We start from the raw sequence: 14,409 nt of genomic DNA, 5'->3' as shown, positions 1-14,409 counted from the left end.
TTTCCCATTTCCCCTCCGAAACCCCCCCCATCCCATCCTCCCTAGCCCAGCTCACTAGCCCACCCACTCTCGCTCCCCTATCCTGGGATTCCCTGACACTGGGGCATCAAGCCTTCACAAGACCAATGGCCTCTCCTGTCATTGATGTCCCACAAGGCCATCCTCTGCTACATATGCAACATATGGAGGCATGAGTCCCTCCTTGTATACTCTTTGGTTGGTGGTTTAGTCCCAGGGAGCTCTTGGGGTACTGGTTGGTTCATATTGTTCTTCCTCCTATGGGGCTGCAAACCCCTTCAGCTCCTTGGGTCCTCCCTCTAGATCCTTCATTGGAGACCCTATGCTCAGGCCAATGGATGGCTGTGAGCATCCAATTCTTATTTGTCAGGCACTGGCAGAGCCTTTCAGGAGACAGCTATATCAGGCTCCTGTCAGCAAGTACTTGTTGGCACAATAATGTCTGGGTTTGGTAACTGGATATGGAATGGATCCCCAGGTAGGACAGTCACTGGATGGTCTTTCATTCAGTTTCTGCTCCAAACTTTGGACTTTGACAGTTTTAAGGAACAGAGCCACATTGTTTTGTAGTGTGATACCATCTTAGCTAGGGTTTCTTTTGCTGTGGCAAAACACCACCACCAGCTGGGCAGTGGTGGTGCACGCCTTTAATCCCAGCACTTGGGAGGCAGAGGCAAGTGGATTTCTGAGTTTGAGGCCAACCTGGTCTACAGAGTGAGTTCCAGGATAGCCAGGGCTACACAGAGAAACCCTATCTCTGGGGGGAAAAAGCAACTTGGGGAGAAAAGGGTTTCTTTTAGCTCACCCTTTCATATTGCGTCATTAAAAAGAGTCCACAGAAACTTGACACAGGAATCGGAAGGCAGGAGCTGAAGCAGAGGCCATAGAGGAGGGTTGCTTACTGGCTTGTTCCTCATTGCTTGTTCAGATGTTGTTTTGTTTTTTACCCTCTGGACCACCTACCCTAAAGTAGTACCACCCACAATGGGCTGAGATCTCCCACATCAGCAATCAAGAAAATGCACCACAGGTTCCCAAATTCCAATCTAATGGGAACATTTTCTCAACTGAGTGCCCCTGTTCTAAAAGCACTTTAGCTGTGTCAAGATGACATAAAACTAGGCAGCACAAACCCATAATTAGTATTTGTCTGATGCTTTTTCACCATGAGATTAAATCATGTATTTTAAAGAAAGAATCCCACAGTGCTGATGTGTTCCCCTTTACATACAGGATGTGGGCTATCAACATGATCTAACATTCATGTTGCTGACCATGGTCACCAGGTCATATGGTGTAAGTCTTCACCACAGTCACTTGTCTCTTTCCTTTTCTAGTCTTTTCTTTGGAACTGAGTCACTGAGCCCATGCTCAAGCTCCACCTCCTTTATTTTAAATAAAATTTATGTGACATGAGACTGGAGACTGGTAAAGACACACACATACAAACATACACAAACACACCCACACATACACACACACACACACACACACACACATCTCAGCACTTGCGCAGGTTGGGAGATAAACCCACACATAGACACAGGGGGGCATCTTAGATGAATTCATATCCACAGACACATACAGGCACAAATACGCATATGACAGAGAAATTAATAATTTTGTCAATCTACGTTTGGTGGAAGAATGAGCAATCGATTGAGACTTTAATTTGCACGGCTTCTAAAATCTCACTGTCTTTTTCATCCTTATAGATTTTAAATAGCAAGGACTGAGTGTGCCTCCTGTGTGGGTCAGAAGTGAGGAGTTCGCTCAAGCATTGGGTCTATAGGCTTTCCATGATGGGTCTAGACCTGCAACATTCATGGCTCTAATCTCCTCTCTTTCCTGGCTCCCCCTTGGAGGCTGCACTGGGAGCCCTGATACTTGTTATGATTTGGTTCCTAGAAGTTCTCCAAAGGTCCCTTTGTTGATCACTTTGCTTCCAGCCAGTGGTGCTGTTGAGAAGAGGAGCGGGAGGCAGGGCCTTAGTGAGATTGCTGGCGGCATGGGCCTTGAAAGAACTTATACCTCACCACAGTCGTCAAAGCTATAGAACAAAGTAACCATGGGCTGAAAGCTCTGAAACCATGACAGAACCAGTTCTTGCCTCTTTATAAATCACCTGGAGTGCTTTGTCACAATCACAGAGAGATGGCTAACCCACCCTGGCTAGCCAGGGGTGAGTGTGTCTCCACTCAGAAAATCCAGTGCCCTTGCTCATGCTCGTTCTCAAGGTGTATACGGAAAGCTGGCCCTGGCAAGTGGTTCTAAGTGCTGCGATTTACCTGTCTTTTGTCTCCTCCACTCTCCAGCCCTCCGTGATGTCCTGCCACCCTTCAACAGGGTGCTGGGGCTTTCAGTGTGACTGTTTGGATCCTACCCTCAAGATGTGGTTTCTGTTCTCTCTGTCTCCTCACCGTTCCTGCTCTTCCAAATGCACAAATCTAAACTGAGGGACTGACTCATTGTCCCTTTGACTGGCCTATCTCAAGCATGCCTCCTCTGCTCCCATGTGTCCCAACAACAGTACCCTGCTCTACAGCTCTGAGAGCCTTTCCTTATCTTTGTCTGAAAGGTCTGCCTCATCCTGCTCTCAATCCCCAGAGGACCTTCACTTGCAGGGAGGTTGCTGATTAAAATCTGCTTAGAGATTCTCATGTGTTCTCATTTCAGAAGGAGTTCTGTAGCTAACAGGCATCAGAAATGATGCTTGGCCCCTAGTGATCCTGGATTTTCTCCTCAACAGCCTAAGTTCCATCATCAGCATAGTGTGCGGGCCACAACTCCAGTTGCTATGACTCTGTGCTTCATTTGTCAGCACAGGGAGGGATTGGATTAATACAACTTAGTGCCAAAGCTTTGCCTTTCTGCCTGGGAGATATATTAAATATATCCAAATAATTGCTGTGGCCAAATACCTGAGAAAAGTAACATGTGGAAGAGTTTATTTTGGCTTATGATTTGAGAGGGTTCGGTTCATTGGGTAGGCATCGCAGCAGAGGCATGAAGTGGGCAGTAGTCACATTTGCATTCATAGTAGAGCAGTTAGCCATGAGTCCTGGTGGTGCCCAGTTCATACATGACAGATTAAGGTTGTAACCAGCTGTCCTGTCATGCTGGAAGATGATGATGAGGGCTCCTTCATCTCCTAACTCCTCCCACATCTTCTTCCTTTAAGATGCCAAGGAGCTCCTTGCGAGTGGAAACCCAGTGTCGGCTTCCCCACAATACTGACACATACGTGATACTAAGTACACTGAACTCATAATGTGTTCAGTGTCTCATTAATGTCTGAAATCACTGAGTAAATGGAGTTACTCTGGTTCATTATAAGCTTATATTCGCACTATAGACAAACTGGAAGTTAGAGGAAAGTTGAAAGACAGAAGGGAAAGGCTTTGATGCCATCGCCCCCAAAGAACCCTTAGGCTTTCTACCTTTCCCTTGAACATATATTTTCTCTAGATTATTATTTGTGTGTCGTTATCTTCTTTTTTGTTTGTACTCTGTATATTGCTTTTTTCCCCACCCTTCTTTTGGAAACTGTTTTCATTGCTACCAACTTTCTGGAAGGCATTATTTTAAGAAAATGCACACAATATGCCCATGTAGGTCTGCTACAGTTCTCTTTATGCCACTTTTATTTAATACCTTCTGTCAGGAGTCATGCCATTCATCAGTCTGGTCACCTGCCCTCAAAGCATTGTGCCTCCATCTTATTAGTTGTTCAATGGTGATCATGAGAAATAATAGAGAAGATTGGAAAGATAATGCTGAACTTAAACTAGATGCTCCATGAACATTGGTGGCCTGGGGTGGGAACTGTCTGGAAAAGGTGCGGTGCCGGCAATCACCCTGCCACTGTTCCCTGGTTGCAGGCTACACTTCATGCAGGTAGACTCGGTTCAGCGCTGGATGGAGGATCTGAAGCTCATGACCGAGTGTGAGTGCATGTGCGTCTTGCAGGCAAAGCCCATCAGCCTGGAGGAAGACACGCAAGGTGACCTTATCCTAGCAGGTGGTCCTGGTCCAGGAGATCCTCTACAGCTGCTCTTGAAACGGGGCTGGGTCATCAGCACTGAGCTTCGAAGGATCGGGCAGAAGTTGGCCCAGGACCGCTGGGCCCGTGTGCACAGCATGAGTGTGCGTCTGACGTGCCATGCACGCTCCATGGTCAGCGAGTACAGCACCATCAGCAGGACAGTCTCACAGGAAATGGGCCAGGTCAGCCATGCTGGGATAGTGCTAGTAGGTGCTGGGTGTGGGAATGCCTTCCTGAATTCTGGAGTCTGAACCTTTCCTGGCCAGTAGCCTCCCTTGTCTTGTAACAAAGTAGAGAAGGCTGGGGAGGACATTTAATGAACATGTACATGTGCAAGGCATTGTAGTGGGCATTTCCTTTTTTCAATAAATATCTCATTTAACCTGTACACCCACTGTACATATATATATATATATATATATATATATATATATATATATATATATATATATATAACAAACAAACAGAGTACAGATGGCCTTCAATTGTCCATCTACACTGTGACTTTGGCAAGTTACTTGACTCCTCTATGTCTTAGTGCTTATGGGTGAGTGTAGCAGCATTTATTCAGGGATGATGACTGCAAAATAAATAACATGTAAAACATGCCAAGCAGCTGGCTGAACAGAGTAGTATTACAGTGTCATGGTTGGGGAGATAGACCCTTGAACTGAGCCGTTTGCCCCAAGCTAAGCAGAGGCTGATGAAAGAAGGTTCAGATCCAGCTTTTCTGATTCCAAAGTGCATTAGAATCTTCCCAGCGTCAAAAGTGAACCACTGAACATCTGCCCTCCTCATCGTGATTTTTCTCTCTCTTTCTTCTTCTCATCTCTCACCTTAAACTTTTCCTTCCTTCGTTGTGCGGGTAGTGAGTGTCTAATCATTCTTCAAACGCAGCTTAAATAGCTCTTCTTCCTGAGGCTTCCCAGATCCCTCAGTATAACTAATTGCATGCCAGCTTTTCTCAGTCTCTCAAAGCAGTTGACCTTGACCTCCTTGGCTACCCATGTGCTCTCATTTCTGTGACTGTCTTCCCCTCCACCTTCATGCCCCAGAGTGCCCAGTGCAGCAGCCGGTCCTCAATGGAATCACGCTGATCATTTTTTACTACAGGCGGAGAAGCTGCTCATGGAGAAATGCTCTGAGCTCTCTGCGGTCACGGAGAGGTAAGTGCACCCTGTGCTCTCTGCTGGGCCAGCCAAGCTTCTGGCTCTGGAATGGACTAGTCTCTTCTCTAGGTGTCTCCAGGTGGTGATAGGCTGGAGTTTCTTTATCCGGACATTCTTAGGAACCTCAAAAGTTTATCTTGAAGTCAGTATTAGTGATGCATGTCTGTAATTGCAGCACTTAGAAGGCAGAGGCAGGAGGATCATTACAAGTCCAGCATAGTTTGAATAATGAGTTCCAGGCCAGCAAGGACTGTATAATGAAACCAAAAAGTAAAATGAAATAATGAAAGATACCCATGAGGTTTTTGTCGCATGATCAGAGGCTAAGGGAAGGTAGAAGAGAGCATTTAGGTGTTCGAGGTAAGTCGTTTGAGGTAAGCCAATAATAGGGAAAGGTTTCCTTCAGGTTTGGACTACAATCTGAAGGCAAGAGCCAGGTAAGGTGAAAGCTGAACTCACACATCCACACATGCACAGAGACAGAGCTCTTCATAGACACCCTCTCTCTCTCTCACACAGCCACATAAACACACACTCATATCACCACAGAAATCCACCCACAGCCCCTCCCCACTTTCTCACAGCGTAAACATCCATGAGCTCACACTCAGATGCACACATACACACCCAGTCTCATATTGACATATATCCTGAGTGTGAGCTGACATGTTCCTTCACACTTCATGCCTCAAACCTGGAATCTGTTATCTGTGGGAAGCCAGAGAGTCTTTTTCCTTTCTGGGTAGAGTATTCTCAGATCATGGGATGGACTTCAACTAACCCTCTCTGCTTTTCTTGTCTGTGAAGAAAAATTTTGGAAGCAGCTTTATTTTTTTTCATATTGTGGCAGCAATTCTTTGTTTTTCTTGTTAAAAATAAGCTTTAAACTGAAATAGAACCATATTACTTTTCTCCCTCAATGCCCTTTCATGTCCCCAGTGTCAACTAATAGTTCTTTTTCTTTTGATCATTTTTATTGTTTTATACATACATACCTGTGTATATATGTATACATATGATACACACACACACACACACACACACACAACTTTCCGAATCTATTTTTTCTATTTTGATGGTGAGTGTATATAGTTTTAAGGCTGACCACTTTGGATTGACCAGCCAATAAGAAGCAAGGCTAACCCTTCTCTCATAGTCAGTCATTGTGTGTGGGTCTTTGTCTGAGGCAGGATCATCGAACTTCACCTTTTCCATATTAAAGTGTCCATTGGTATTGCTATTGTTTGAGGCTTGTTTATGCATAGGCAGCAGTTCTTACAAGCTCTATAGAGAGAGCACTACCTTCTCCAAAGGTAACTGCCCCTCCACCCTAGGCACCACTTAGACCAGATTACTTGACCTTATTGATAGCCCACTATCCCACAGAGAACCCACTGACTTTGCCACTCTCTGGTGATTGTACTTTCCAATAACAAGACAATGTGACAAGTCTAGCACTTCTCTATGTACCAAAAGGCCAGGGGACAATCAGGCTGGCAGATTCTATCCCTGATTCTCTTGGGACCAGTGTCTTCCCTCTAGTCTGTTCTTCCCACACAGCATCCCTCAGTGTAACTAATTGCATGCCAGCTTTTCTTAGTCTCTCAAAGCAGTTGACCTTGACCTCCTTGGCTACCCATGTGCTCTCATTTCTGTGACTGTCTTCCCCTCCACCTTCATGCCCCAGAGTGCCCTTTGAGCATGCTTTGAGCAAGCCAGGTTTGCCCTAGTTACAGCTGTGGTCCAACCAAGCACCCTTTCTGGTGGCTCACCCTCTGGATTTCCCTCCCAGGTGCCTCCAGGTGGAAAATGAGCATGTTCTGAAGTCAATGAAGGCCTGCGTGAGTGAGACCCTGAGCCTGCTGGGCGAGCACTTTGGTCAGCTACTGGAGCTGGCCCTCACACGGGAAGTGCAGGTCAGTGTGCATTGGGAGACAGAGGACACTGTGGGATCAGCATGGAGGGAGGGGGCACCGAGTGATTCAGCCAGACTGGGAGAAAATGTGAAGTGGCCTTTCTTGAGAAGAACCCTCTTCAGCATCTACATGGAGACTCTCAAGATTCAGTCAGAGTTTCCAGAATATCTAACCCAACTCTGGAGTTTCCAGATGTGAAAACTAGAGTTCAGAAAGGAGAGAGATCTAGCCAGAGTCACAGGGCAAGGTGGTGGCAGAGCCTGGAGTATCTTTTAGCACTGTTCTCAGTTCCCTGAATCTTCTCTGTTGAGCTTCTATTCGCAGTGCACACAGGGGTCCTGCTGATCTTGAAGAACATATGCTACTGGCAGGGGATAAGCCAATTTTTGAAGTCCTGGCCACAGAGAACACTAGAAAGGTCATCCTCTGCTTCTAGGCAGACTCATACTTGACTTCAGAAAGAGGGTGTGGTGCAGTCTGATGCCTGACAAAGATGTACCATAAACTGGTCCACAACAGAGTCTACATCGAGGTCCTTAACATCTCTCCTCCCCACCTGCTGTGTGATCTGAGAGGTGACACTTGCCCAGGAATGAAAGTAAGAAGAAGTGAAGAGCAGGTGGACAGGCTGGGTTAAACACACATTATTTCCCTCTCCTGACTTTTTTATTCCTGATGCCTCCCAATACAGCAGGCTCCATAAGGTTTTCATTATAAGAGCTATTTACATGTTATTTATAGTTCAGGAATACTGTGTCACATACTTACCATTCTTTCCCACCACCAAATAAAAGCCTCCCATAAATAATAAAAGTCTGATTTTTCTCCAAAATCGGCTTCTCTGATGAGCTCAGAGATTCTTCCTATCCTTTACTGGGTGCATCCCATTTTGCACAGGGCCCGGCTCTTATGGCCTGATTCTCCTGCAAGTCCTCCCTCAGCCCCCGTTCCTACTCCTGAGACAGTGCAGCTGGTCCTAAGTATTCCTATCTCTGCCACAGGAGGGTCCTCAAAGGCTTCCTGTCCTTAGAATCAGAGACAAATGGAATGAGGGTCTCAAGGCTGCATTTGTGCTTTGGGACCCTAAGGACATCGGGGCTCTCAGGCACAGGTGCTCTGAGATTGGCATTCTTAGTTAGTGAACAAGTGTTATCAGTGACACAGAGGAGCAAGAGTGTTCCCTTTAGGGTTCATGCCACAAACTGAAGCATTAAAACATGTCGGTCCATGTTAGGAAGAAAATCTAGTGAATGACGAACAGAAATATTGAAGTCTGAAGAAGACTTAAAACCCTATGGTTTGAGAGAGGACCAATCCATGTGACAGGAAGTCATGGCAGAGTTCACAGTGGCAGGAACATCGTGTACACCTCACATCTGAGAAGAGGGAAGTAGAGAACAGAGACTGCTAATCCTCAGTAGACTTCTTCCTTTCTCCATTTCTATTCATCCTGGGATTCTGGCATGCTGAATGGCACCACCCACAGTCAGAGTAGGCCTTCCATCTTTGTTAAACCTTTCTGAAAACATCCTCACAGGCATGCTTAGAAGTGTATCTCCTAGGTGATTCCAAATCTAGTCAAGTTAACAATGACAATTATTCATCACGTACACTCAGAGGAAGCTCCAAGAGCAAAGGGATGGAGGGTTTTGTTTTGTTTTGTTTTGTTTTGTTTTGTTTTTAATTTGGAGGGGTCAGGAGATGCTCAATCTAGAAAGGGGCATTAAAATCTAACAAAATGCTTTGGAATATACAAGAGAAGTGTACGAGGGTCATTGGATGTAACCTCCAGGATACAGCATGTGGAGCAGTGGGGCTTCCCAGCAATGGGAAGGGCTGTCCCAGGAAAGCCCCCTGGCTAAGGTGGGCCAGCAATGACTGGAGGACAGAGACAGTAAACTGAAATTGAGCTGAATGTCCTTCTCTCTCAACAGGTTGTAATTCTATGAATGTGGGCATCATAGGGTGGAGGTAGTAGACTAGGCATATGGTTTGGAACCAAGAGTTTAAATCCTGACTGCTACTAAGTCATTTTGCATACTTGGGCAAGTCTCTTAATCTTTCTATCCCTAGCTTTCCTTGCTACTACAGTGGGTTGGGTTGGGATAAATGAAATGACACAAGGTACTTGGCAACCCTTTCTAGATTGTATATTGACTGTAAGTATGCTCTGCCTTAAAAGAACACAGTAATATTTTGCTACAGGAATGTCTCAATTTCATAATTGTGTACTGATATTATTTTAACTACTTGGTAAGGAGGGTATTGTTCAGGCTGGTGGAAGATGGAGCAGAGGGAAGCCAGCTGTCTGTGGGGCATCCTTCATCTTCCTGAAGCCATGGCCCCAAAGGATAACCCAACCTCTTAGTGAGTCCATTGTCAGCAATCAGTCTGCTTCTAGGGGCTGAGAGGCATTTCATGATGTCATGACCATGAAATCATGTATAGATTTCCTGACAATCGGCCTAACATTTCCTTCTAATTCTATTTGCAACTTTCAGATTTTGCTCAGATGGTTGTCCAGAGCAGGTAAAGCAAGGCTGCCGTGAGATTAAATAGCAAGGCAGAGACAGCCCAAGTACACTTGCCAGAGAAGTAGCATTTCCAGACGTTTCTTCCATCTTATCTTCTAGCTCCCTAGGAGAACAAAGCAAATGGATAACAAACTTCGCTTCTATTGCTTATCCCAGACAGGGGGGTTTCTTCCAGTTTGTTTGTAAGGGATGTATTCATTCCTCATTGCACCACGAAATCTGTTAGGAGCAATTGGAGGGAAGAAGTTTGTTTTGACTTTATGTTTGCACGTGAGTCCAAGTCAGGGCAGTAGGGATTTGAGTGAGGTCAGCTCACATCTGCAGTAAGGAGTGAGATCATCTCACATCTGCAGTGAGGAGTGAGGTCATCTCACATCTGCAGTGAGGATGCAGAATGACAAATGCCAGTGCTCAGCTCTCGGTCTCCTTTGTATTTATTCTGGGATCCCAGCCCATAGAATGGTGCCGCTCACAGTTAAGATGAGTTTTCTTAGCTCAGTTGACTTAATCTAGAAATCACAGGCATGCCCAGAGATATGTTTCTCCTATGTGATTCTAGAGCCTGTCCAGTTGAGTACCAATGTTAGCCAGTACAGACAGTCTGGTTTCCTTCATGGCCACAGTCTAGGCTGTCTCCACAGTAATGGTGGGGGTGGGGGTGGGGGTGGGGGTGGGGGAGGGGGTGTTCAGGAAAGTGACTGGTACAGATTCATCCCAAACTGAACTGAAGTGCTCAGAAAGTTAGTACCTCAGACCCAGCATTATCTCACTACTGCTTTCCACACCAAGAAGATGGAAATAGATCAGTTCTTAGTCTCAAAGGCACAGTCTTTAGATTCCATCCCCAGGGCTTCCAGAGGCCTTAAATGTACATTACAGTTGAGAAAAAAGAGAATACAGTCTTGGATGTGGCCTGGGCAGGATGGCAGCCAGAGTATTTATTTCAGTTGTCCATAGCCCCAAGCACGTATGAACATATACCTGCGAAGAGAAGCGAGCCACTGAAGATTAATTATGCTACCGTATTTACCATATATGGGAGAAAATTGTCCCTGCTCTCACAGAAGGGCATTTGGACATTTTTCTCCATCCTGAAAAGTCAGGAATTTGCAAGTACATTGGTGTGCATTCTTTGGCACTGCAATACTGAGTAACCCTCATGCTTTGCTCTCTCTATATGATGAGCTACCAGCACGCAGGTTGCATTGGCAGGACTCTTTTAGGTGTCCTGAGCTGCTGATCTTTGAACCACGTTAGATGCACTGCTTTTCTCAGTTTCCTGACAGAGTCCCAGGAGACATGTATTAGCACAGCATTACAGCATTTTAAGTAAATCTATTTGTAGATCTTCAATTTTCCTTTTTTTTTTTCTCCCAGGAATGCATGTGGGTTTTGCTAGCACTTCTGTAACTTCTTAGAATATGCTTATCACACATCCCAGATCCCCTGCCCCCAAAATCCTGGGGCTGGGGAATCAAGTCAAGGAGAAGCCTTTATCCAGGAACAATAAAGCCCTTGGGCCATGATTAGTTCCAAAGGATTTTACACTTTTGTGTTGAGAAGAGCATTGTAAATTGTCTGTTTTCTCCAGTGTGGGGGGTTCTGAATTCAGATAGATGGTAGAATGTATAATTGGGGGTAGGAAAGTTGTGGGAATCTCTTGTTATTTTATCTTTTCTATCTATTTCATTCTAGAATAGTGTATGGTTCTTGGATCAGAATGAAGAGAAGAGTGGTGGGCTATATCAAGTCTTTAAAATGGCTGTTTTAAGTATGTACTTAAGTGAAAGCCATCTTTCATGTTCATCCCTAGTCTGTGACATTAGCTGGAAAGAAAAGTATCACAGAAGAGCCAAAGGCCTAAATGATGCAGATTATTCTGAATGCAATGAGCTTGGATTTTTATTTTTCTCAGATTTGATATGCATTATTTAAAAAGCAAATTAAAGTCTTTTTGTCAAAGTATTTATACTAGAAATATGATATCTATTTAACACTTAAAATCATAAAATTAATTACTAGCAGCTGGACTAATTCTATTGATTATATATAATAATGTATTTCAAATACCTATTCCATCAAGATATGCTTAAAATAAAATTTTAGTTTGTAAAATTTATAGTTACTAAACTTTTTCCATGTTTACCAATTGTTCTGATGGTAAAGGGCTGGGGTTTGTTTGTCTGTGACATTTAGAACCTTATAGTAAAGGTATATAAAATAAAATGTCAAATATCAGTGATAAGTATCATAGGGGTGATCAATCATATGACTTAAAATTTAAGTTTAATACATTAAGGAAAATTTTGAGAGGAAAGTACAGTGGGGATATAAATTTAATGATGAGAAGTTATAAAAATGTCAAAGAAATATTTTTCACATATATTTAAGTGGATGGTGATATTAAGCTGTTTTGATATTTAAATAACAATGAGTACATCTGAATGATACAGGGATTTTATTTTTATGTCAATACAGATAGTCTATGGGAAATTACATAATACTATGCTGAGAAATTTTAGCTGTAAAATTAAAAATATGCAAAATCATAGACACAAATAATGTTATATCACGATGTTGCTGTCCCTACTTCCCACTAGAAGATTGCTTTGGACTTGGGTCTCCTGGCTCCTTTGGAAGATTTCTTTCTGGTTTCCACTCTTGGGCAGATCACTGGCACCTTTGGACCATGAGAACTACCTCTGGAGCCAGCCACTGCTCTCAGAACCATCTTTCCAGACCTCTGAATAGTTCAGACTTGAGTAGTATTTATTTGGACTACATCTTTGTGTTTCAGTAGTGCTCTGGGTCCCTGCTTCTCTCTCTTCCACTGATACATGAGCACTTCCAAAGAGACTCTACCAAACTCTCTTTTTCAGGCTCTATATGACCTCTGGATCTGGGCAGCTTTTCTCATATACTGTAGTTTTCTGGCACATCCTTTTGTATTATTGTATTTTCTTTTGTTTTACACTTTTGTCTAGACTTAGGGATAGTTTTTCTTCTTGAAAGAAATGAAATCACCCACTTTGGGGTCTTCCAAAAGCCTCTGGTTCTCACATCTTATCTACACTTACTTTCCTAAATGGGGTATTGTCAGTCAAGGGATATTTCACCTCTGAGAGACAACTCTGACTTCACGTGATACTTTTCCTGGTTCTGTCCACTGTGTCCAGTCTTTCTGTGCTGTCCCTCCACCCCCTGGCCCTAAGTCATGATATCTCCAGCCTGTTCCCTAGTACAGGAGCAGTTTCTCATCCCAATTCCTACAACTTTGATCTGGACACTTATCCATCTAATCTTTGGAGCATCCATGCTGATCTTTATGGCATTTATCTATGTTTTTATAAACTTGTTAAAGCATAAAAACAAACCCAATGATAGTTTTCATGACTGTAAGGGTTAAGTGATCTGGGTGGGGCTTAGCTGAGTGAACCTCATGTTCCTCATTTTTCATTAAGATGCTATGTAGCTGGAAGATAGTTTGATGACCTCCAGGTAGCTTCTGTCCCATGTATGTAGGTTGTTAAGTATCTTCTAAATGGAGAGTATAGACAGTGATTCTTCTAGAAGCTTTTCCAGGGTTCTTGAACTTCTTATATGCCACCCCAGGGCTCAGAAAGAACTATCCCAAGAAGCCTGGGTGGAAGGCTCAAGGCTTCTTATGACCTAGTCTTGGGAGTCCTGGAATATCACTCCTTCCAGGCACTGGCCTCCACTGGTCAAGTGAGGCATCAGAATTCAAGGGGGGAGTTAGCAGAGTGCAACCTTCTTTGGGAGGAATAGGTCAGGGTCTGTCTTTATTCTGCTTTGTCCTGTCAGAGCTGCTGGAGCCTAGTGATACTCCTTGGCCCACTTTGTCCAACTGCACACTTTCCATTTAAAGCTTCAGGAAACGTCTCACAATATTTTTCTGGTTTCTTCTTGGAAATTCTTTATAGCCAATTCTGTTTATCTCCTGACAGATTTCACTGGCTTTCAGTGGTTCTTTTTGATTGATGCTCAATAGACACATGCTGTTCTTTCTAGTGTCTTGTTTAGAGTTGATAGACTTCACACATCCTTGCTCCTCAGAGCCCTTTTCTCCTGGTTTTAAAAACAGTATTATTTTTGTTGTTGTTGTTTCATGTCTACACAGTCTGTCTTTTAAGAAAGTATTTGTCATTCACCCCACTAAGCCTATCTTGTTTTATTTTTTTTAACAATCTTTGACCACTCTTCTTATGATCTAGAATGAAGTATATTTTTTTGGAAATACCTCCCTGATTTCCTAAAAAACAAAAATTAGGTCAAACAATCCCTCCTAAAATTGACTTTTAGAAGTTAGTGTGCATCAGTTACCAAGATAGGTAAGGCCTTTCCTGGGGATAAAGAGAGGAGTCTGATGAGGCTCGGGAAAGTCTGACAACAAAAAGGATTTGAATAGAAGGAAAGACTTAGGGAATGAAAAAGAGAAGGTATCAGTTGGGGGAGACCTCCATATCACAGACATGCTGAGCTCAGCCTCACCTAGAACTCACATGGGGGATATGTGGCTTCACAGGATCACTATGGAGGATCCTGGTATCAGCAGAGGGCTCTGGGTCAGTTCTCTGCCTCTTACAGAGCTCTGGTGACTTCACTGACTGATAGATGTTAATGCAAACCAGGATTCAGGGAGTGCTGTTGATAGGACTGGATGGCATACTGGCTTTGCTTCCTAGCTGTTCTGGTTTAAGGGAAGTCAT

General features: G+C 43.9%; 1 protein-coding gene across 3 annotated transcripts in view; it reads left to right on the top strand.

Annotated features, from left to right (window-relative positions):
• Window positions 1-14,409, top strand: part of Insc (INSC spindle orientation adaptor protein) — a 118,099-nt gene that overhangs the window by 47,990 nt on the left and 55,700 nt on the right. For all 3 annotated transcript variants that reach the window (XM_021166905.3, XM_021166904.3, XM_029480213.2), the window contains exons 3-5: window positions 3,900-4,245; window positions 5,177-5,229; window positions 7,025-7,148. In XM_021166905.3, coding sequence (XP_021022564.1) covers window positions 3,900-4,245; window positions 5,177-5,229; window positions 7,025-7,148 — 523 coding nt within the window. The remainder of the gene's footprint in view (window positions 1-3,899; window positions 4,246-5,176; window positions 5,230-7,024; window positions 7,149-14,409) is intronic.

The sequence above is a fragment of the Mus caroli genome, unplaced genomic scaffold, assembly GCF_978045245.1.
Source record: "Mus caroli unplaced genomic scaffold, Mus_caroli_1 scaffold_8, whole genome shotgun sequence".
NCBI classification, from domain to species: domain Eukaryota; kingdom Metazoa; phylum Chordata; class Mammalia; order Rodentia; family Muridae; genus Mus; species Mus caroli.
Note: the sequence above shows the minus strand (reverse complement) of the source record. Positions and strands in the feature narration are given on the sequence as shown.